Here is a 23,975-nt window from a genome sequence, read left to right on the forward strand (position 1 = left end):
AAATATCTAACTATCTGAAGACCTGTTCTGCCAGTTTTTCCCAGTGCACAGAGGGCCTCATTCCTGATCTCCACCTTGAATTCCTTTCAGGGGGTGTTGGAGATCAGTGGCTACAGTGGCTAGTGACTTCATCTTTGTAGAGGCAGATGGCAAGTGCCAATTTGTAGTTGGCAGGCGCATGAAAGCAGCTGTACACAAAACAAAAAGTGAATGTGCATGCCTGCATTACAATAAAACTTTATGGGCACTGAAATGTGAGTTTCACATAATTTTCACGTCACAAAATATTCTTCTTTTGAGTTTTGGTGGGTTTTTTTTTTTCCCCCAACCACTTGAAAATGTAAAACCACTCTTAGCTCGTGGGCTATACAAGAACAGGTGGTGGGCCAATCCGATACAGGGGCCATAGTTTGCTGACCCCTGGTGCCATACATTCACTCACTGACACAGAAAGCGTCCTTCCATTCCTCACAATCTAAGCTGTGAGGACAGCTCCGCTCTCTTGATGCGAGCACCGTGCTGAATAAAGAAAGTCGTGCTAGGAGAGGAAATGACAAGGCAGTTGGAGAGATGCCTGAGATCAATGAATTTAAACTCATCCACAGTTTAGGCCAGTGTTTCTCAGCTTTGGCTGGTGGTAGGGGATGCAGGAGCCGTGGTAAAACACATGGATGCCTAGATCCCGTGCCCAGAGGCTCTGATGTGATTAGTCTTGGGTGTGGCCTGGGCATGGGGATGTTTAAAACCTCCCCCGATATTTCTGATGTGCAACCAAGGGTGAGAGCCACCCAGCTTGCATAAGACGGTGTTGACAAAGACATTGCATTTGGGGATCACCAAAAACTGGAAGGTTGAGCCACGTACAGCTTTTTCCCCTTTCGTTTCTCCTTTTTAACACCTCTGTCCCATTTAACAGGCTCGCGTCACTTTCTAACTACAACCTCCCTTGCCTGTCCCTTCCATACTTATTTCAGATCTGAAATAACCAAAAGAAGTTAGGACAGCGTGTAAACTGCAGAACGAATGTTATGCCGCCTCTGTGGCTGATCGTTAGGGGAACACTCATTTACCCAGGCAGGCACAGGCTCAACCATGTCAGCCTGCTCTGGGAAGGTTGAATCCTGGGAAATTCTTTCCGGGCTCCAACTCCTGGGAGACTGCTCTGTAAACCAGAAAGGCAACTCGTTAAATTAGAGTTTCTGTCCCCTATCCTTGGATTCTTTATCTAGAAATGGATATATCTAGGAAGCCATTTTCAAGGTTTTGGGCCAGCATGAAATTAGAGATAACAAAACAGAAGGCTTTTAAAAAGCAACTCATAAGCTAAAGTAAATGACACTCTTTCTTACCCTAGGAAATGTATCTTTCAAGTAACTCTGAATTTCCAAGCTCCCCAGACAGTGTCATATTCCCCATACTTCGGGCCCTATTAGAACGAGATAAATGTATCTTTTTCTTGTCGGTTTCCCCCTAAGCCAAATTTAGCTTCAAGGTTTGGTAGCACTGATTTCTAATACTTCCAATTTAAATATCAGTAACGATATCGGGATCAGAAATAGCTCTTACTTAATTGAACTTTAAATTTCTCTAATTTAGGCTTGAGGAAGCTTTTATCCTCTTTCTATTTAAGAGGTGAAGATTCATGTATTTTATGTCAGATTTTACATAATGTCTAAAAGAGTTGGCACCCATATATTTATGATATTCCGCCTCATTAGACTAAGTCTTTTCTAGTTTAATCAACTGAAACATTCAACTGAGAGGAAAATATTTTTAAGAAGCTCACAGTAAATGTCAGGGATAAATGTGAAAGTATATGCCATTTTTGAGATAATGCTTCTGGCAACAGTAATTTCCAGTAGCTGGCTTATGATCACAAGACTTTTTTCCTTATTACAGGATAGCCTCTTGAATGTCATCACCACAATTAATCAACTTCTGCCAGAGCTTCCACATAAGTAGGACTTTGGGTTCCAGCAAGGCTAATCCATGATGGGGACTTTTACAAAACCACCTGCGTCTGAGAGGACCTTCAGCACAGACACAAGCAGACATACCCACATAAATCCCCTTGGGTCATAAAGTCTGGGCTCCTTTCTGCAAGATTCAGTCCTAGCGCTTATTTTTTAAGGAGATTTTACCTAAAACAGGAGGGAGAGAGATTTTTGTGGTAATATTGTTATAAGGGTAGAGAACCTATGAACACAGGGCAGCGTCACACAGGGCAGCGTCACTGGGTAGGTCTCTAAGACCCTTCTAAGTTGGACTTCTGAGAATAAGCAGCATCACTTGGGAAAGGTATGAATATATTTAACTGTTATCAAATGTAGAACTGTAGCACCTGAGATAGGAGGAGTCAGGTAAATTACCAAGGAACTTAGAATTTCAAATTGTATCAATGTATTTAATCACAAAATTTTATTTTCTTGTTGTTAGACTCAAAAGACACAGTCATAGACCCCTCCTGAGCAGAGTCCATAGTACTATAATTTATTCAAAGTACTGCTTCTAGAAAGAAGCAGCAGGGTCTGTTTCTGTGTAGTATCGAAGGACTACTACCCAGAAAATTTTCCTAGCTCTCTTAATTGAATTGTAAGAAACTAACTCTCAGGTCTCTGATCCTTTCATTACCTTCTTTTTGATAGCATTCTTCTTCTACATTCTATCCATGTAGAACCTGCCTGGTTGTGACAATTTGATCTTGGTGAAATGATGAATAAGCAATGTGAGAAACTTGCATGAGCATGAGTGCAGGCTTTGGATAAGCAGACAATTCTGTTTTTATCCTGACTTTGTCATATACTAACTCTGTCGTGTATGCACACACACACGCATGCGTGTATGGAATAATTGCTTAACTTCTCCAAGACTCAGTTTCTTTATCTTCAAAATAGGAATGTTAATACCTTTTTTTTTTTTTTAACATGGATGTTGCAGAATGGGGAGTGTCAACCACCTAGAAAATACTCAGTAAATGCAGCTGCTAATTGCATAATTATCGAGAGTGTTGGTGGCTGCTCGTATCAATTAGGGTATATTTGGTTTTGGTGGCTTCTCTGGTGCAGAGCCTTGAAAAAACTTACAAGCTGTGGTTGACAGCTCCACTGGTCATTGCTGATTCTTGCTTCTGCCAGATTTATCTTCTAGTAGTGACCCGTGCGCCGTGATTCTTTTTAAAAAGTGCCCTTCCTTTATTCCTATAAGTCTCTCCTCTTATTGGCTCAACTGTGAGCTCTAATCATTTTGTGCTTTAACAAGAAGATGTTTATTATTATAGGTGCACTTATAACTTATTAAAATAGTAACTGAAGGAGTGAAATTCATAAGGGCTTATATTTTCCCATTTAGCTTATTTTGTACTCACTGAGAACAAAGAATAAAAGAAGAACGAACACTTCTCTTAAACTCATTTGTCAAAACTCATTTACTTATGAAGCTCCATTTAATAAGAAAATTGTGATCACCTCCAGGCAGGAACTGTTTTTTCATTAATCATTATTGAATGGAATTGAATCGGGTTTAACAAACATGAAAGTGAATCAAACCCATTTACAAAATGTCATTATTTTTATCCTACATTCATTAAATGTGCGCCCTGAGTCAGTCCCTAAAAACAACACTGAGAAAATATAATTGCCAATCTTTGATTACATAGGTACTGAGTGCTTCCTTTGCACCAAGATACTGTAAAGGTGCTAGAGATATCATGGTAAATATGTCATCAACTCTGTCCCCAAGGAGCTCACAGTTGAAAGAGGTACCAACGCCCACGTATCTGTTAAAGAGCCAAACAAGACATTGTGTTGGCAACTTCTACATAGTTTGGCAAAGACTGTAAATCACCAGAAATTGCGTAGAGCAGAGGTTGACAAGGCCTGTGATAGACAGGGAAGGCATGACTGGGGAGGCTGGACTTCATTTGGCCCTTGAAGGATGGGGAAGATTTGGATAAACAGAGAATGGCAAATAGGGCGTATCAGGTGGGGAGAACGTGAGCAAAAGCCTTAGAAGTGGAAGCATGAGCACGAGCATGGTAAGCTGAGAAAATTGTAGGGAACCTGGGCTGGCTGGGAGTGTGCTGGTGAGCAGTAGGAAGAAAAAAGGGTGGAGAGGTAAGTTCAATGACGAAGACCCTGGAGTCAGACAAGTGATGTTGCACCGCATGAGCCCCTGAAGGTTTTCACGTGTTGCCATTGTTTTCTTGGAAGCTTTTCCCTGACTGTGTCTTTCATCGCCGCTCTGCTTCCATTTTAAAGTCAGAAGATTCTTTCTCATTTAGGGGAAGCACTGGTTCATCAGGTTTCACCGAGCAGGAAGCTGGTCCTGGAACTCCAAAGAGCATCCGGAGCAATGGTGTGACCCCAGTCACTCAGAGGTCACCGGCCCCAAGCACACGCAGCGTGACCTCAGTCAGCAGTCGAGTAAGTACACGGATGTGAAGGAACACTCCCCCTTCTGGGACTAAGCCTCACCACCACGGCATGGCTGGGCTTCAGCTCTCTGTACCTGAAACCATGTTGTTTATCTTGTTTAACATAGATGCTTCTTTATCAGGACTGAACCTCCTGCATCCTTAGCTCCTGGCAGGAGGCCTCAAGTGAGAAGGAAAGGGAAAGAGAAGGTTCAAAGGTGGAATTTGTTTGATGGGGGGTATCAATGGCTATATGGTTTCAATAAAATATAAATAATGTTCAGCAGTCTCTGATTTTGATCTTCCATGTTGCTTGTCAAGATCTTGACTGTTCTAAACATTTTCCAAACCAATTAAAATTAGGAAACCTAGACTCTTGAAATATTTGTATCGTTTTCTTTTCTATACATCCATTAAAATAAACACATAATGGAGACTTAAATCACATAGTGTGTGTGCGTGTATGTGTGTGTGTATAAGCTGTTCTTTTGAATGAATGAACATCTACTAGATTTTTTGATTAAGCAGGAAACTCCATATATATATCTGACATCTATATTTAAGAAATCTTTATATACAAACTACAATTCTTTGATTCAGCCAGTATTTAATGAGGGCCTACTATATGCCAAGCCCTGGTCAAGCAAAGACTTGAAGGAAGTGGAAGAATTAGCCATGCAGGAGTCTGGGGCAAGGTTTTCATCCATGCTGGGACAGCACTGATATTCAACAAGTACATTACAGGAAGGTTGTTCCAGTCACTTTCTGGCTGACCTCCATCTTTCATAGTCAGTGCCCTTACTTCACTAGTGTCTAAAAGATCTCTAATGCCCCTGGAGGAGCAGCCAGTGCAAAGATCCTGAGGTGAGAGCATACCTGGTGTGTTCAAGGACAAACAAGGAGGCCAGCGTGGCTGTTGTGAGTGAACGAAGGTAGGAGTACTAGGAAATGAGTTCAAAGGGGTATTAGGGCCAGATAGGTTCTTGTAGACCACCGTATGCACTTTGGCATTTACTCTGGATAAGACGGGGGCAGTTGAAGGGTTTTCAGCAGACTGGTGAGATCATCTGGGTTCTGTTTATACAGGAACTGGGGGCTTTTCTGAGAAGCAGCTGTAGGGAAATAAGAGTGGAAGCCAGAAGGCCAGTTAAGAAGGAGGCCATCGCATTACTGCAGGCAAGAAACTGAGCTTTGGAACAGGGAGATAGACCTGGAGGTTGTGAGCATCCAGATTCTATAGATATTTTTAAGAAAGAGCCAAAAGGCATTCAGTCAGATTGAATAATAATTAATAAGTGTATTTAAATACTTATAGTCTAAATTAAATTTGCTGATAAGATAAAAGGCATATTTAAAATTTTATCAGTATTTATACTGAACGCAGCAAGCAGTACTGTTCAGTAGCCAGAAAAGTGCATGCATAAGTTGGTGATTGCACTCACTGCTTTGGCAAGCTAACAAGGAATGGTATTCAAAATATTTAGCAACTGGTATGGCATGGGCACTGAGCCATCAGAACAGACCCTGGCACAAGGTTGGGCAGCATCCTGGGGGCCCTTCCATGCCGTGCAGTATCCTGGATTTGGAGGAGGGGAGCACAGGGAAGGGGAGGTGGACTGGGAGTAGCTCTGTTTACCAACTGATACAGAAGTATTTAAAAAATTTGAACAGCTGGTACAGCTGTGCCAACGGGTAGCAGCAGACTATCAGTCCAGTAACTAGTAAGTTAGTCAAGTTTGTTCTCAAAACAAGGCTTACCTTCCTAGGTACCGTCATTGGCGGGCTGGGGGTGGGAGGGAATCACCCTTGTCATGTGCTAGTACCCTCAAAACTAACAGCCTTTACATGAATGTTTCTTTATTTTTTTATTTTATTGAAGTATGGTTGATTTACAACGTTGTGTTAATTTCTGCTGGACAGCACAGTGATTTAGTTACACACACACACACACATATACATATATATATTCTTTTTTTTATTCTTTCCCATTATAGGTTTTTTTTTAACATCTTTATTGGAGTATAATTGCTTTACAATGGTGTGTTAGTTTCTAGTGTATAACAAAGTGAATCAGCTATACATATACATATATCCCCATATCTCCTCCGTCTTATTCCCACCCCCCCCATCCCACCCCTCTAGGTGGTCACAAAGCACAGAGCTGATCTCCCTGTGCCATGCGGCTGCTTCCCACTAGCTATCTATATTACATTTGGTAGTGTATATATGCCCGTGCCACTCTCTCACTTCATCCCAGCTTACCCTTTCCCCCCTCCCCGTGTCCTCAGGTCCATTCTCTACGTCTGCGTCTTTATTCCTGTCCTGCCCCTACGTTCTTCAGAATCTTTTTTTTTTTTAGATTCCATATATATGTGTTAGCATACGGTATTTGTTTTTCTCTTTCTGACTTACTTCACTCTGTATGACAAGACTCTAGGTCCATCCACCTCACTACAAATAACTCAATTTTGTTTCTTTTTATGGCTGAGTAATATTCCATTGTATATATGTGCCACATCTTCTTTACCCATTTTTCTGTCGATGGACACTTAGGTTGATTCCATGTCCTGGCTATTGTAAATACAGCTACAATGAACATTTTGGTACATGACTCTTTTTGAATTATGGTTTTCTCAGGGTATATGTCCAGTGGTGGGATTGCTGGGTCGTATGGTAGTTCTATTTTTAGTTTTTTAAGGAACCTCCATACTGTTCTCCACAGTGGTTGTATCCATTTCCATTCCCACCAACAGTGCGAGAGGCTTCCCTTTTCTCCACACCCTCTCCAGCATTTATTGTTTGTAGATTTTTTGATGATGGCCATTCTGACCGGTGTGAGATGATATCTCATTGTAGTTTTGATTTGCATTTCTCTAATGATTAGTGATGTTGAGCATCCTTTCATGTGTTTGTTGGCAATCTGTATATCTTCTTTGGAGAAATGTCTGTTTAGGTCTTCTGCCCATTTTTGTATTGGGTTGTTTGTTTTTTTGCTATTGAGCTGCATGAGCTGCTTGTAAATTTTGGAGATTAATCCTTTGTCAGTTGCTTCATTTGCAAATATTTTCTCCCATTCTGAGGGTTGTCTTTTGGTCTTGTTTATGGTTTCCTTTGCTGTGCAAAAGCTTTGAAGTTTCATTAGGTCCCATTTGTTTATTTCTGTTGTTATTTCCATTTCTCTAGGAGGTGGGTCAAAAAGGATCTTGCTGTGATTTCTGACATAGAGTGTTCTGCCTATGTTTTCCTCTAAGAGTTTGATAGTGTCTGGCCTTACATTTAGGTCTTTAATCCATTTTGAGTTGTTTTTTGTGTATGGTGTCAGGAAGTGTTCTAATGTCATTCTTTTACATGTACCTGTCCAGTTTTCCCAGCACCATTTATTGAAGAGGCTGTCTTTTCTCCATTGTATATTCTTGCCTCCTTTATCAAACATAAGGTGACGATACGTGTGTGGGTTTATCTCTGGGCTTTCTATCCTATTCCATTGATCTATCTTTCTGTTTTTGTGCCAGTACCATACTGTCTTGATTACTGTAGCTTCGTATATTGTAGTCTGAAGTCAGGGAGCCTGATTCCTCCAGCTCCGTTTTTCTTTCTCAAGATTGCTTTGGCTATTCGGGGTCTTTTGTGTTTCCATACAAATTCTGTCACATGCGCAAGCATGTATTAGCAAGCAGGTTCCAAAAAAAAAAAAATCACTTATTCCTGTAAGCTGGGGAAGTCCCCATTCTTTATTCTTTTATGAACTTTAGTAAGTGCCTTGCGTGAAATTTCATTCCAATAATGACGTAAGCAACCATGTTCTGATCATCCAGCCTACTAGATGGGAAAGTTGGCATGGTCTTCTGTTAAGTGAGGGGTGCTGGAAGTAAGGGGTGGTTGAGGAGAGAGCGTGTTGACAATGAGGACAAACGTGGGACCAAACAGAGTTCTAACCCTGAGCACTACTCTGAGGCTATGAAGCTTGCCAGATTCTTATACATAGTTCATTTAAGTTTGGAGGTACTTGTATTAATACCAACTTTCCTGCTAACCATGTGTTAGAACACTCACTAATTTTGTGAATGAATCATTATTTCAAACACCTTTTGTGCTAGTTAGCAAACCTCGTAGTATATATTTTAGAGAGTAATTATTGATAGTAAGTTGTAGAGTTATATGGACTCCAGATATCAGCTGGCTCCTCCTAAAGAGTAATAGCCATAAATGTGGTTATACTGGCATATATTTATATGGAAGGATTTGGAAGTCAATTACAGTCAATAATAATGGGTTTTGGTTTTTTTTTTTCATTTTTACTTTGTGAGAAGGAACACGGTTTTGAAAATTCCATGGACTTGGCTGCCATTGAAAGCACCTCTGAGCATCTCGCAAAAAGTCATCACCGAAGAACTTCTGGCACACCTTCCATAGCAGTGTCCAGGGCCTCCCTCTCCTCAGGTGGGTATTTGCCACATAACGACTCTGTTGTAAACATGAATCAGTCGGGTGGAGTTGACTCCCTTGTGTGGCATTAAATGGATGTTTCATGCCTTAGAAAATAATCATCCATGGAGGGAGGCCCACTCCATAAGAACTGCTGAAAAGCCTCTTGCATTCCATGCAAACTCCATGAATCTTGGATTTGGCAAGAGTATACAGTATACAGTCATCACTGCCAAGTCTCCGAGTTATACCAAATGTCAGTAGAGGAGTGCAGGAAATACAGCTGGCTCATTTGATACAAAAGATAAAGAGACATGCCCCGAGTTCAAGAAAATGGTAGTTCCATTGATATGGTGGTCAGAAGTGCCCTGTATCTTGAGAGATTAATCATTATTCCATGGTTTAAATAAAGAGTTCTTTGTAAGCAACGTTAAGGGATTGTTAATAACCCTTTTCATTTGTATGATACCTTCAAAAGTATCATTTCACTTCAGTATCACAACAACCCTGTGAAGCAGAGGTTATTTATGTTGCGATTTTATTACCTATGAATAAGGAAACTCTTTAGAGAAACGTCATAATTAGGAAGTTTGTGTCCCACGTGTAGATTTGAAATCATGACAAAATCCTCAACAGCAAGAAATTGCCACTTACTTGATAGTTGCCTAAAGCCTAGGGCTGGATTCTCTGTGCTGAGTTGGAGAGCCTCTCCCAGCTAGGTAGCTCTCAAGGGTTGTCTAAATGTGCATGGTTATTGTTGCATTTTGTTCAGGACTAGAAAATCGGTTCACCCGTTAAATGAAAAATTTTAAAGTAGCCTAGAAGCCAACCTCATAGAGTGCATTTCTACTACTTCTACTCAATAGCTCCTGTGTTTTGAGTACATACTCTGAGTCAGGTGCTATGCTAAGCAGTTCTGTGTCATTTATCATTTCAAACTTAATTGCTCTCTTGCTGTCTTCAATCTTTCTCATTTATAAGCCACTATTCTATCTCAGCAGGGCTTTGACATAGAACTGTTTTATGGAAATAAACTGTGTCTTGGTAAGCTATCCACAGCATTACTGAGTTTTGCATTGTTCTTTATATTTTTAAAAGCAAGAAATTCTCATGAAAGAATGTTCTGGTGCCTAAAGAAATAGAACTTCCTCTCAGTTTCCCTACAGCCACTCCCTTTTTGTGTGAAAGGAACTTGCTGTATCATTTCATTGCATTTTATGTCAAATAGGAAAACACAGTAGATTCTCTAAATATTTAAATAAAGAATGGTTAATGTTTTATTTTTTTTTCTAAGCTTAAGGGCCCATTCTGTGAGAGTTTTCCAAAGTGTATGAGCAAAGCAGAAGCCTTAAACAGCTTAAAACGTTAGTACTTTATAGTAGAGCATTTGCCCTCCTATGCTCAAAGGAGAAATGAACACATCAGTGTTGGTCAGTCAGTCCAAGGAAATTTCAAAATACTGTTAAAAAATGGAAGTATGTTAGCATAAACAGCATGAAGTTACTGACTCTGTTGCTTTCATGACACTATCTATGCCCTATGCTGAGAAAGAATTGGAATAATGATGAAACATTTGCAATGAAAAGTGAACCGTTCTAACAAAACAAGATGATTCACATCTTTCCTTTTCCTTCCTCCAGACCGGAGTCGATCTGAGTTAGATTTGAGTGGGTCATTTACAGAAGACTTAGAGGATACTGTAAGCATAAGAAGCAAGTCTGTCCCTGGGGCTTTAGACAAAGACTTGGTAAGTTGGGTGTGGAAGAGAGTCTAATGATCATGAAGAAAGGGTACAATCTTGTTCCAAACCTGTCCACTTTGAGGTGAGGATGAGTTGAGAGTGAAGTGAGGATATACAATAATTTCTTCCTATTAGTCTTCACAACTAACGTATAAAAACAGCCAAAGAATGATTTAGAAAAGGTAACAGATGGGTGGGGGTGGGTGGGGGTGGGATGAATTGGGAGATGGGGATTGACATATATACACTAATATGTATAAACTAGATAACTATTAACCTGCTGTATAAAAAAAATAAGATAAAATTCAAAAAAGAAAGATTGGCGATAACAAGTGTTAGTGTGGATGTGGAGAAAAGGGAACCCTTGTGCACTGTTGGTGTGAATGTAAATTGGTGCAGCCACTATGGAAATCAGTATGGAGGTTCCTCAAAAAATTTAAAAAATTTTGAACTACCATATGCTTCAGAAATTCTACCTCTGAGTATTTATCTGAAGAAAATGAAAACACTAACTTGTAAAGATATCTGCACCCGCATGTTCATTGCAGTATTATTTACAATAGCCAAAACATGGAAACAACCTAAGTGTCCATCAATAAATAGATGAACGAGTAAAGAAGTTGTGGTATATGTATACAGTGGAATACTATTCAGCCAAAAAAAAGAATAAAATCCTGCCATTCGCAACAACATGGATGAGCCTCTAGGACGTTATGCTAACTGAAATAAGTCAGAAAGATGAATACCATGTGACCTCACTTACATGGAGCATCAAATAAATAAATAAATAAGAAGCAAGCTCTTAGATACAGAGAATATACTGGTGATTGCTAGAGGCGGGAGAAAGGGGTAACCTGTTTTTTTTTTGTTTTGTTTTTAGTTCAAATAAATTGAAAAGAAAAAAGGTAGCAGGTAATCAGGTTAATGAGTGAAGATTATCTCTAAGAAAACACCTGTTGGGGATCTCAGTTCCTGGTTCAAAGCATATCACTAAATCTAAACCCCAAGAAATAAGGAACCACAACATTTCCTAAATCAAATATTACTAGACTTATCTGACTATATATTTTATATGAATATTTCTACATCTCCAGTTACCCCCATAAACTACCTTCTCCATTGAGACCAACTTATGTGAAAATTAATGTTTGAGGTGAACTCATTTATAAAATGAGAAGGTTGAATTAAATTATTGTTAAGGTTCTAATGTTCTGGTATTCCAATTTCTATAATAGCTATAATCCAATTTGAACTCCTTGGAAGAAAGAGAGAACACAAATGTTAAATGACATTAATATAATTTTTCCAACACAAACCAGGAAACTTAGTTCTAAAACTCAGTGTTATTTACTATAGTATTAAAAAACTGCAATGTATTTTAAAATCCACCACAAAAGGGCAGGGGTGGGGGGTAGGCAATGAGATCAAATGGTTTCAGTTTTTAAGGAACAGCTAATTCCAATGTTATTAAACTATTACTGATCTTAGAAAACTCTGAAAATCTTCAAATTCATATTATGAAGCCACTGTATTGACATATAACCTGAATACTCAAACTTGATTTTAAAAATAGTTTAAAAAATGAAAACTACAATAATTTATGAATATATATGCAAAACTTGAAATATAATATTAAGTAAAACCTAGCAGTGAATCAAAAATATTGCAGTAAGGATAAGTAAGTTTTATTCTAGGTATGAATGGAAGAACTAATATATATAAGAATATCTATTACATAATTAATATTTCAGTATATTGAAGGAGAAAATAAAAAACTATGTTAATAGATACTGAAAACTTTTTAAAAGGAAAATGTAATTCCAACAGGATGCAAAATATTAGTTTCACATGTGGGGGTGAGAGGAGTGCCAGGGAAGAGAGGAGAAGCAAAAAAGAAAGGTGTCCATGATTAAAAAAAAAAAAAAAAGAGAGTATGCATGATACAATCCATTTGTGTGTGTGTGTGTGTGTGTATCCTATCCATACCATCAAATTTTTGAAGTTTGATCATTAATGTTAGTGGAGATATAAGTTTTTTATATTACTTGAAATTTATCTACATTGCTTAAACTTTTTGCTATAAAAATGTATTACTTAAATAACCAGGAAAAAAACAGTGGGGGAAGAAAAGTAGAATCTGGGATTTTGGACAAGAATCTAGTATCTAAAATAGTTTATTCTATTGGAGAGATTTTCAAGATACATTTCCCCATTTTGACAGTATATATACACACACAGGTGTGTATGAGCATATACACACACACAAATGGGCCCCAATTTTTTAAATTAAAAAATAACTTTAAGTACATTGCTCAAAGTGAATCACTTTAGTGAGCAGGGAGGTAGGAATTGAAGGCCGAGGTCTGTGTGAGTCCAAATTTCGTATTCTTTCCATAAAGCAAGCATCACTAGGAAGGAGACCCCAAACCTCTGATGGTACAGTTCAGGTACCATCAGAATGGAAGGCAAAAGAGAAAAACCTAGGAATGGGGTGATTTCTAGATATTTGTATCTGATTTTTCAAGTATTTAAGAAAGAAAGTGGTTTTTTAAGTGAAAAGACTTTCTAGGAAAGAAATAAACCAAACCACTGATTTTTTTTTTTTCCCATCCTTCCTTAGGACTACTTGGAAGAGATGGAAGAAGGCATTGATGACTTAGCATCCTCTCGGTTTTCTGCAAACACCCACAGTCTAGCAAGCGGCCTGTCAACCGTAAGCAATTCTCTAGCATGCACTGGAAGATTCTTCCTCCGTTGATTTTTTGTGCATTTCCAAAGGAGAGAATAATGTTCTTCAAAAGCTTGTGATAGTGATTTAAAAGTCATTATAGTCTCCTGCTTGCTCTTTGTCCACAGAGTAGTTTTCACTCAAATTTTGTGGTGGCTTTTCCTAAGGCTCCTGATTCCTTCCCTCTCCTACTTTAAAAACCTCTCCTCACTCAGGTTTTTTTGTTTTTTTTTTCCCCTTGCGGTATGCGGGCCTCTTACTGTTGTGGCCTCTCCGTTGCGGAGCGCAGGCTCCAGATGCGCAGGCTCAGCGGCCATGACTCACGGACCCAGCTGCTCTGCGGCATGTGGGATATTCCCGGACCGGGGCATGAACCCGTGTCCCCTGCATCGGCAGGCGGACTCTCAACTACTGCGCCACCAGGGAAGCCCCTCACCCAGGTTTTAAAACTTCATCACTCCCCAGTTCAGGGTCTCATCAGCGGAAGCCTATGAATTATCTCAGTTGTCAGCTGGTAAATTTCCCTGCCACCATTCTCTCAACTCCCCAACTGTCCTCCACTCTACCGCCAGTCACTTTCCTAAGACATGTACCCAAGTAGGTTTCTCTCCTACTCACACATCAAGTCCATAGCTTCCCACTGCCTACGGAATAAAATCCCTTCTTACTTTGGTGTTTGAACCCTTCTTTGAAAGAGCTTTAGGAGCTCCAGTGTCCTTATACCCATCTATATGCCTACAAGTCTTGTCTTTGCTTCTCTGATTTCTGTCTGTTGCTCTAATACCCTTTTTTCTTTTGACCTTTGGTGACTTCCTTAAAGAATTCTCAAGCAGGCTCTGACAGGAAGTGGACCTACCTAAGTGTGCCTGATGCTGACTCAGACACTGTGAGTGTTCAAGCTTTTCCTTTTTTCCAACCGTACTTCACAAAATTCATGGTACAGGTAATCTAATTAGGTAGGCAATTTTTCTGGCATTTATCTCTTTCTGGCTTGTATACAGTTAACCAGAGGTTCTCTTTTAAAAGGTAAATAACATGATCAGAATCCAGGTATTCCAAAGAAAGAACAATTTGTTAAACATTAGAATCTGAGGAACAGTGAAAAGATACATGGTCTAAAATGATTTACCACGAACAAGGCACCTTTAGAGTAAACATCTCTGTTTAACTCACAGCATTGGCTTGGTTAAGAGCGTAAAGTTTGGTTAATAGTAAAATTTCTATAGCTTCTTCAGTTTCTCCCAAGCTTCAGCAGTTGTGGGTTCTTAAACTGTCTTTTCTATATATGGATGTCATGCTTACAGAGGACCCTCTTTGAAGAAGTGGCTACAGAGGAATGTGGTATAGATACAAGTCAGTGATACAAGGAGGCAGTGAGGTATGGTGGGGAGGTCCTCAGACTACAAATCTGGAAATCTTGGCTTTATGTTGTCAACCAAAAAATTAATCAGTCGGTCTAAGAAAGAAATGGGAAATTTTACTGGAGCCAAATTGGGGATTATAACCCAGAAACAGCATCTCCAAAAGCTCCAAGAACTGTTCCACCCTTGTGAACTCAAGGCACAGTTATAAGTTTTTTGAGACAGAGGGCTGTACATTAAATGATGTATTATTGACAGTTTATACAATTCAGATCTAAGTGTCATCATGTCCCCTTAGAAGAGCAAGAAGGAATGTTATCTTTTACTGAGTTTCTTATAGATGCTAGGAGAATGTTGCTTTCTATGGTTGAGCAGTTATTTCTGCCAATGGGGGAGGTCTGGTCGATGCATAATACAGATACACAATGTACAGTGTGGGGAGAGAGAGGCCAAAGGGTAAAGGAGATTTTTTTATGTTTTAATTTTTCTTGTCTTGCCATAAAATATGAATTTTATGTCACAATGTCTTGGCACTGCCAACAATTTCTGTGAACCAGACTTTACTTATATGTAACATGAGGGGGTTGAGGCTTATTCTTGAAGCCCTTGAAACTCAATGCATGGTCCATGGACCAGCAGTATTGCATCACCTGGAACAGAGACTGGAAAACGCTGTCAGCTCACAGAGCCCCTAGTGTCTCAGTGATAATTTCATAGCACTCCTAGGCCAAAAGTAATACCTGACTAGCCCATTTATTAAGTAGTTAGCTTGACAAACAAATTTAATAAGCACTGGGATCCTAAGAACTTAGTAGCCATTTGAAAAAATAATATACATAAGTTGAAAGAAAAATAATATTTTTATTCCCGTCTTAAGTTGCCCCTGATGGGATGTGCGTGCCTGGTGGGCACTACATGACTTGTCAGATCTTGGAATCTGATTGGGTAGCATCATGTTCATTTCCTGTTCCCCGTTGATTTTTGTGCAATACTTGCTTTTTGTCATAGCAACTGCCCAAAACTCAGCTTCACATAGATAGGACTTCATTGAAAAGAATAAGGTGGAATTTAATGTTAATACTGTGAACCACTGTTTGTAGTTTGCATGGTGTCTGGTAGTTGTCGCTGTGTTTCCCTTGAAATTTTAAAATATCCTGCTTTGCCCCTGTGAGTTGGCTCTGCTGCTTTGGGATGCCGAGACACACAGTTTGGGAACTGTGGACCTAGGAGTTTGTTAGAAAAGCAGAATCTCAGACCCACCCTGGGACTGAATAGATCAGAATTGTCGTTTTAACGAGATCCCCAGGTGACCTATATGCAATTAAAAATATATATATTTATTCATTTTGGCTGCACCGGGTCTTAGTTGCGGCAAGTGGGATCTTTAGCTGCAGCATGCGGACTCTTAGTTGTGGCATGCATACGGGATCTAGTTCCCTGACTAGGGATCGAACCCGGGCCCCCTGCATTGGGAGCATGGAGTCTTACCCACTGGAGCACCAGGGAAGTCCCGACCTATATGCAATTGAAGTTTGCAAAGCACTGCTCAAAGACACTTGCTATCATGAAAATTTTGATGTTTTGTTTTATGAATAAAAAAGATGAAGTGGGTCACTCACTGGCTTTCTTTAAGTTTTAATTTCCACATAATTATGGACTCCTTGGTTTGCTCTTGCCCTTGACTTAAGCTTGGAATAGATACTAGCCACATCACCCACTTCCTGCTTTTTGATCAGTCTCTACTCTGAGCAATTGGAGGAAGGTAATGACTTTTGTTTTATGTATAAACAAAAAAGTATAAAAAGTAGGAAGTCTAACCTCTCTTTGCACTCACCATAGTCCTTCCCAGTGGTTCACAGACAGGCTTTTGAAACTCTGGGTCACTCCTGAAAGCCTTCCAGGTGGCCTTTTGTGACAGTCGTGTTGCTAAGACATAGAGTTTGTGCTGCTGGTACTACAGGATAGTTTTGTTACATTTAATTTAACATATGTCTCTGTTATTAGTGTGTCATCAGAAACTTCATTCATTCTGGTACATCTGGATAGAGTTTCTTTTTACATTTTAATTTTATTTATTGGTTACTGTGTTATTTTCTTCTTTAGCGTTCTATTTTGTGGGTTGCTATTTTATAGATGTATACAAAGCCATGGTCTTATTACTTACTACCCATGTGGCTGTACGGCTGCTCAGGGGGGGAGCCTGACAGCTATGGGCATATGACGTTCTCCTGGCATGCCCTTGTTAAAGATGCAGTTTTGTTACTGAACCAAACTTGGGTCTGCTCGCCTGGGCTCAGTAAAGGCAACCTACTGACACCAGATTGTGGTGAAGGAAAGTAAAGTGTAGATTGTAAAAGCACCAATACAAGGAGGACAGGTGGTCGGTGCTCTATAAACCCCAGAACTCCCCAAGGGGTTTCAGCAAAGCATTTTTAAAGGCCAGGTGAGGGACAGGGGTTACAGGCTATGTGATCAGCTTGTGCACAGTTCTCTGACTGGTTGATGGTGTGCAGTCTTTAGGCTCCAGAAGGTCTGGGGGCTTTGTGTTCATGGTCATCAAGTAGTTAGTTTCTTCCAATTCGGTGGGAGTTTTAGCATCTGTAAAACAACTCAGGAAGTGTGCATCTGATACTATTATCTGGGTGCTTCAGAGAGGTGCTATAGCAGAGGATATGGGGGTGGGTCTGTCCTGGGAAGGCCCCATAGGGTCTTGCTCGCTTAGAGTTCTGGCTTCCCAGAGGCTGATGGGATACTCTAGGTAGATGTCAGAGAGAGAAGCTTGTGCCTTATGCTAGCACAGAAATAGGAAATGAGTTTTTCTTTGTCCTGGTCAATGCATTCTAGACCTTGAAGTAGATTGACCTTGAGTCTACCAGCGAAAAAGGAGAATGCTGCAGGGATGAGGAAAAGAGATATGATGGGACATGCCTCAATGACCCTGTATTCATTAGAAGCAGTGAATAAACACAGGGTATTCACTAACCCAAAAAGACAATGCTTCCCCTCCCAGCAAGTTTCCTGACTTCCTTACTAATGGTCATAGTTCTTGTCCTTTCTCAGGCTTGGATTTTATACAATACCAGAAAAACAAGCGATTTTTGCTTTCTTCCTTTCACCCTAAACTTCCCTGCTCATTATAGACAATGGGAATTGTAACTGAACGAAGGGAGGTAACTTCTGTGAAGAGATCACTAGCATAACACTACATGCCTCTTTTCATCTTGTTTATTCCAGACCAGCCTGAACAGCATGATGAGTGTTTACAGTGAAACAGGAGACTATGGCAACGTGAAGGTCAGTGGGGAAATCCTTCTCCGCATCAGCTACTGCTACAAAACTGGCGGGCTCTACATTTTTGTCAAGAATTGCAGAAATCTGGCCATAGGAGATGAAAAGAAACAGAGGACAGATGCGTAAGCATATACCGTATTCCTTAGACTATTTCGGTCACTGCATATGTGAGTATGTGTGTTTGTCAGCATGTGTGTTTCTTTTTCAGAAGCATCTTAGCATTCCTCTAGATTCAGAAGGTTGATCGTGACTTTCTTCCTGTGCCAAACTTCTAAATATTCTTTGATGTGCATGTATAATGGTGGTGTTCTTGGTTACCTGATTTTTACTTATTTTATTTTATTTCTATTCTATTTTATTTTATTCTGTTCTATTCTATTCTATTGTATTCTATTTTACTTTATTCTATTCTATTCTATTCTATTCTATTCTATTCTATTCTATTCTATTCTATTCTATTTTATGGCTGCACTGCACGGCTTGTGGGATCTCAGTTCCCCGACCTGGGATTGAACCCGGGCCATGGCAGTGAAAGCACCAAGTCCTAACCACTAGACTACCAGGGAACTCCAAGATTTTTAAAAAGCTATTACTCAGCATGACTCAGGACTGACAGATTTGTGGTTCACACAGAGGCAGCTAGCTCTTTGAGATAGAAGGCTGACACATTGGCACACCCCAGGATGTATAAGAGCATCCTGTTATTTTTTGTTCTGGGAAACCCTCCAGAGAAAATTACCAAGCTGTTCACCCAATTGAACAACTTGAGAGGGCAATTTTGAAGCTCTTAGGATTTCAGGGACGAGCCCGGGAGGGCAGGGATGACTATAGCACATTGGAAAGAAGCTAGATACACAGATATGTCATGCCTTCCCAGGACCACTGCCAGGTTTGATGATTCACCAGGAGGACTCACAGGTCTCCACACGTAGTCATAATCAGCAAAGGGAAAAGGCATATGTGGCGAAATTCTAAAGAATCCAGGCGTAAGCTTCCAAGTATCCTTTGCCAGTGGAGTCACATGGGATGTGCTTAAGGTGCTTAAGTCCTCCAGCAACGAACTGTGACAACACATGTGAAGTGTTGTCTACCAGGGAAGCTCATTGAGAGACTCAACTGGGCATATAACAAATTCCCAGTCTCCCAGAAGGAAAGCAGGGGTTCAGCAGAAGCCATATGATTTCCACAAATATTTTAGTCACAGTGTGCCACTTACATCTGTTCTGGGAATGATGAGAATCCTCCTGAAATCCGGGTTCCCACACGCCAGCCAAGGGCCGAAGTTACAAGCAGGCATTTCTAAGGAGAGCAGTCTCAGACCTGCTGTTTACCTTTTTACTACATAAAAGATGACCTAGGTTCAGTAAACAACTGAGCAAAGCTGTTTCCAAATTAGACAAACAGATGGATTCTGAGTACAGATTGGTCTACTTACCTCCTCAGCTAAATATTAGAGAGCTTCAGGACCAATATCATCATTTAGACTAGCATGGAAAGGGATCATCTAAAGCCCATCCTGAAGATATGCTTCAGGACTCTGGTAGCATCTTTTACATTTCAATCTTGGTATATTTCTGAGTCTGCCATGATGCTTCGCTCCAAGAGACTCCTGGGACAGCTCAAGGCAAGGTATTGGGTCGAATTGCTATTGTGATTTCAGGTGGTTATTTTTCATTTCCTCTTTTCACCATTTTTCTTCATCCATCCATGGCCATTGACTTCACTCATCAGAAGTCCTGACATCTGAGTGGAGAGGAAAATAACCCCATATTTTGTGAGACCATTCATCATAATAATAGATTACATTTATTGAGTAGTATAATATGTCAGCTTCTTGTATGTCTCAGCTAATTTTATCTTCACAATGCCATAAGTAACTCTTGAGTTCACCAAAACCAGTGAGGCCTGGAGTGATTCAAACCCAGCTGGCTTGACTCCAGAGCCCACATCCTTTACCACTAGACTTTACTGCTTCTCTCTTATTGAAGGTCCAGAGTTATATTTCAAGGTGTCCTGTTATGTAGACAACGTTCCCTTTGGTTCTGTCTCTTATACTCACTAGCCTATTCCCTTTGCCTCTTTTATTCACTGATGTCCCCGAGCATTTCTTGCAAAGTAGATGTTTCCCAAGAATTATTTTCACTTTTTTTTTTTTTTTTTTACCATCTACAGTTATGTCAAGTCATACCTTCTTCCTGACAAGTCTAGAAATAATAAGCGCAAGACCAAAATCAGAACAGGCACCAATCCAGAATTCAATGAAACACTAAAGGTAAATAAATATTCTCTCAGAGTAACTTTAGTGATACATTTTACAACCTCATTGAAACTACAGAGGATTTGCATGTCAAGGCTTATATGTATTTTAGAAAAGTAGAATTTGAATCAATTAGTGTGATACCCTTGGCTTTCTGTTTCTGGAAAAGAAAAAATGTAAACCAGTCTTACTCTGTTTTTCTCTGTTGCTCCTGAAATTGCACCTTAAGTAGAGACGATCCAGGAAAATTACATCTGACCTGATACATCTTGTCAAAAAGTATGTTTCACCCTTGGGAAAACTGTGTTTTTTCTAGTTTCCCCTAAAAGAAGTTTGTCACAGTTTTGACAATAACTTAGCAGGTCTGTACCCACTCACTGTTCTGCTAACACAGCGTGAAGATGTGCTGTTTCTTGTAAGGGTCTTGGAATTTGGCTAAATTTAAGCATGTGGTTAATGAACAGTGGAGATGCAGGGCTGGATTCCAGAACTCTCAGAGACAGTGGCCTAGATAAGAGATGACCCAGGCCCCAATTCTAGAGAAATTACTTTTCCCTATAGGCTTCCATGTAACCTCTTCTCTCACCCTGGACCAATCTAGCCTGGTAAGAAAGATCCAGGGAGATGGGGATGTAGACGTTATTGCCAGTCGCAGAGTAATTTATGGATCTTGTGCCCAGAATGATGGAGTCAGAGTCCACCATAGGAGGAAGTTGGTGAGTTGGGGCATGTGTCAGTGGGGTCATGTGTGAAAGCAGGAACCAATATCAAAACAGATCAAAGTGAAAATGAATGAATATAGGCAGAGGGTGAATCCAGCAGCCATGATAAGATAGCAAAGATGAGCCCAAGCAGAAGAGAAAAACAGAGTGACATGGCAGATCCAGGAAGCAGGGAGCCAAGGTTAATCATGCCAGGAACAGCAAGGATGGATGTAGACGCAAATCCAAGATCAGGAGTCAGTCGGTCTGAAGCGTGTCCCAGGTGGTCATTTGCTTAGGATAATCAGGAGGTTTTGGGGGTGTATGGGCTTGTGGCCCTGGATAATGTTCTACTGGAAAAGGCAAAACCATGCCAACAATATTTCCTTTCTGCTCAACCTACGTATATATTGATTCACCCCTGCACTTAGGCTGAACTTTATGAAGTTTGGCATTTGCAAGTTTCTCACTGTCAATACTATCCTGGATTTGGGGCTTCTTGTTATAAATAAAATAAGACAGAGAAATTAGAGAATTGATATATCAAACATTGTGCTTACAAAGTAGTTGTTGACAAAATAATTAGGCAAATAAAAAGCAGGTAAAACTGAAAAGGGGACAAGCTTCATCACCTGACACTTTTTATACAATATTTGAAGTTTATCGACTCCCCCCCCACCAAATAGTCTGTTGATAATATGGTTCAGTGCTAAGTCTCACACAAAATGATTTTATGGAATAGAACCTCAGTTGTAGCAGAAACGAAGAAAAATGAAGATTTTTTTCTCTTGGGTTTGTTTTGTTCATATTACTAATGTATTTGATCTGAAAGCTGGTGGTAGTACATTTCAACCTGTCCTAGAAGTGGGCAGAGCCCTCCTTATGGAGTGTGATGTTGTAAATCTGATTTTGCAGTATACCATCAGCCATACCCAGCTGGAAACGAGAACTCTGCAGCTCTCAGTCTGGCATTACGATCGATTTGGACGGAACAGCTTCCTTGGGGAGGTGGAGATTCCTTTTGACTCATGGAACTTTGAAAATCCAAGTGATGAGTGGTTTGTGCTTCAGCCCAAGGTAGGAAATGCTTCCAGATAAGTCAAACAGTTATACAAGTAATGAGCAAAACTGATGTCACAGGCCTAAAGAATCTGAAGACTTCCAGTTGTCAAGTGATAATCTGAAAAGGTCAGTGCAGCTAATTTTGGAATCGTATAATAAATGTAAATCCATTCTTTTGGAAATCCTTCTTCTTCGATACAGACTGTCTTTAAATCAAGCCATAATCATATATCTTATTAATTTATATAGTCATCCTTCGAAGGTTGCCATGGATAAACAAAAGAATACATTATATGATCCTATTAGAAAGAGAAAGCGTTCATTTTCACATAGACAAAAACAGCTCCATAGAGCACGATCAGTCTCAAAACATTCTCTCTCTTCCTCGTTCTCCACAATTCAGACATGAGCAGGTGTGCTCTTGACTTGGCTCACATGAGGAAGTGGCCAGTAGGTAAAGTATCTGGTTTCCTACATTCCTACTTTTGAGATTCAGAACCCAGGTCTTGAGTTATAGTCAGAAATAGAAATCTCAAAGCTGGTTCTAGAAATTAAATGCTACTATAGTATGTTCTAAACTAAACCAGCAGTACCTGAGATTCACTCTATGCAATTGGTATCTCTACATTTACAGTAATTTTTGAAGTCAAAAGTGAGGTGGAAAAAAGGTCACATTTACGTAACCAAACATTGTTCTTTATAGAGAGAAGGGCAAAAAGAACATGATGGTAAAGATAGTGGATGCAGATCAGACTTCCTGGGTTCAATCCTGGCTTCATGACTCTGTGTAACCTTGGGCAAGTTACTTAACTTCCCAGGCCTTGGTATTCTCACTGGTGATAAAAGAATTGGACATCAGTTATAGGGATGCTTTGCGGCTTGAAGAAGCCTGCTATGTGATGCTTGCAGTATTGTGTCAGGCACATTGTAAACTTCTCACTAAATGCTAGGTAGTATTTATGTTACATTGGAGTCCTTATATCACATTTCACAGAAACCCCAGCTCATACTACTCAAAAAAATAAAAGGAAATTATGGGCCAGTGATTATCAAGCATGGCTTGATCCAGATACTCAGATCTTAGCAAGGCCCTGGAGTCTCTTGGTCTCTCTTCTCTGTGTTAGCTTCACTTGCAGACTTCATGCAGTGTGGGCCTCCCTCACTAGCTCCAGGTCTGCTTCTCTTGGACACCACAACAGCTGCAAACCTCTCATCCTTGCCTCACACTGTCCAGGAGAGGAGAGAGTTCCTCCTCCTCCAGTAGTCCAGCCAATGCCCTGGCCCTGGTTCCTAATTCTCATTACATTATTTGCCCATCCTGAGCCAATCACTCTGGCTAGGGAGGTGAGATACATTGAGTGGCTTAAGACAATCAGAACATAACTCTGGTCTTGAAGGTGGTATTGCCCCAAAAGAAATCCTGGTACAGTAGTACTAAAAAAAAAAAAAAAAAAAAAAAAAATGGTGAGTGGATGCTAGACAGCAAAAAACAAGTGACCATCATCAGTAACACTTGTTGATCATCATTAGTAGCAGCATCGTTCACATCTCATGGTCACAACCATCAGTGTGGGGTTAGCATAGTTATGCCCATTTTATATAAGGAGACTGAGACTCAGAAGTTAAATACAATATTCTAGTGGACTTTATAAGTGTTCAGTTTAAACTTAGTGTAAATAACTCATGGAAAATCTTTAGGAGGTTTAATTGGGCTATGGGTAAAATGGACAATGAAATAGAAATCCTCAAACAGAAAATAACCTCATTCCCATGACTAACATAAACGTGGTAGAGATAGGAATTGCAGTGTTAACAAGTCCGTGATAGCATAACATTTCTCTGACATTAAATATGAGAAATATTTGGTCATTCCAGTACTAAGTTTCTTGGAATGGAATGAAAAGCCTCAACAGAAAGGATAGCAGTTAATCTAACTTAACAGTCTCCTATCACGTGCTTCCTTTTGTGTAATGGGTGAGCATCCAAGAATCATAGCAA

The 23,975-nt window shown here is 40.0% G+C and overlaps 1 protein-coding gene across 8 annotated transcripts in view; it reads left to right on the top strand.

Moving 5' to 3' along the window:
- Positions 1-23,975, top strand: part of SYTL5 (synaptotagmin like 5) — a 249,609-nt gene that overhangs the window by 126,668 nt on the left and 98,966 nt on the right. For 7 of the 8 annotated variants that reach the window (XM_082610596.1, XM_082610593.1, XM_082610595.1 and 4 more), the window contains 7 exons: positions 4,280-4,421; positions 8,719-8,851; positions 10,477-10,583; positions 13,198-13,290; positions 17,901-18,079; positions 20,130-20,229; positions 21,831-21,992. In XM_082610596.1, coding sequence (XP_082466722.1) covers positions 4,280-4,421; positions 8,719-8,851; positions 10,477-10,583; positions 13,198-13,290; positions 17,901-18,079; positions 20,130-20,229; positions 21,831-21,992 — 916 coding nt within the window. The remainder of the gene's footprint in view (positions 1-4,279; positions 4,422-8,718; positions 8,852-10,476; positions 10,584-13,197; positions 13,291-17,900; positions 18,080-20,129; positions 20,230-21,830; positions 21,993-23,975) is intronic. The other variant, XM_082610597.1, reaches the window with a different exon arrangement.

This window comes from Mesoplodon mirus (genome assembly GCF_964341445.2).
Source record: "Mesoplodon mirus genome assembly, chromosome: X".
Lineage (NCBI taxonomy): Eukaryota > Metazoa > Chordata > Mammalia > Artiodactyla > Ziphiidae > Mesoplodon > Mesoplodon mirus.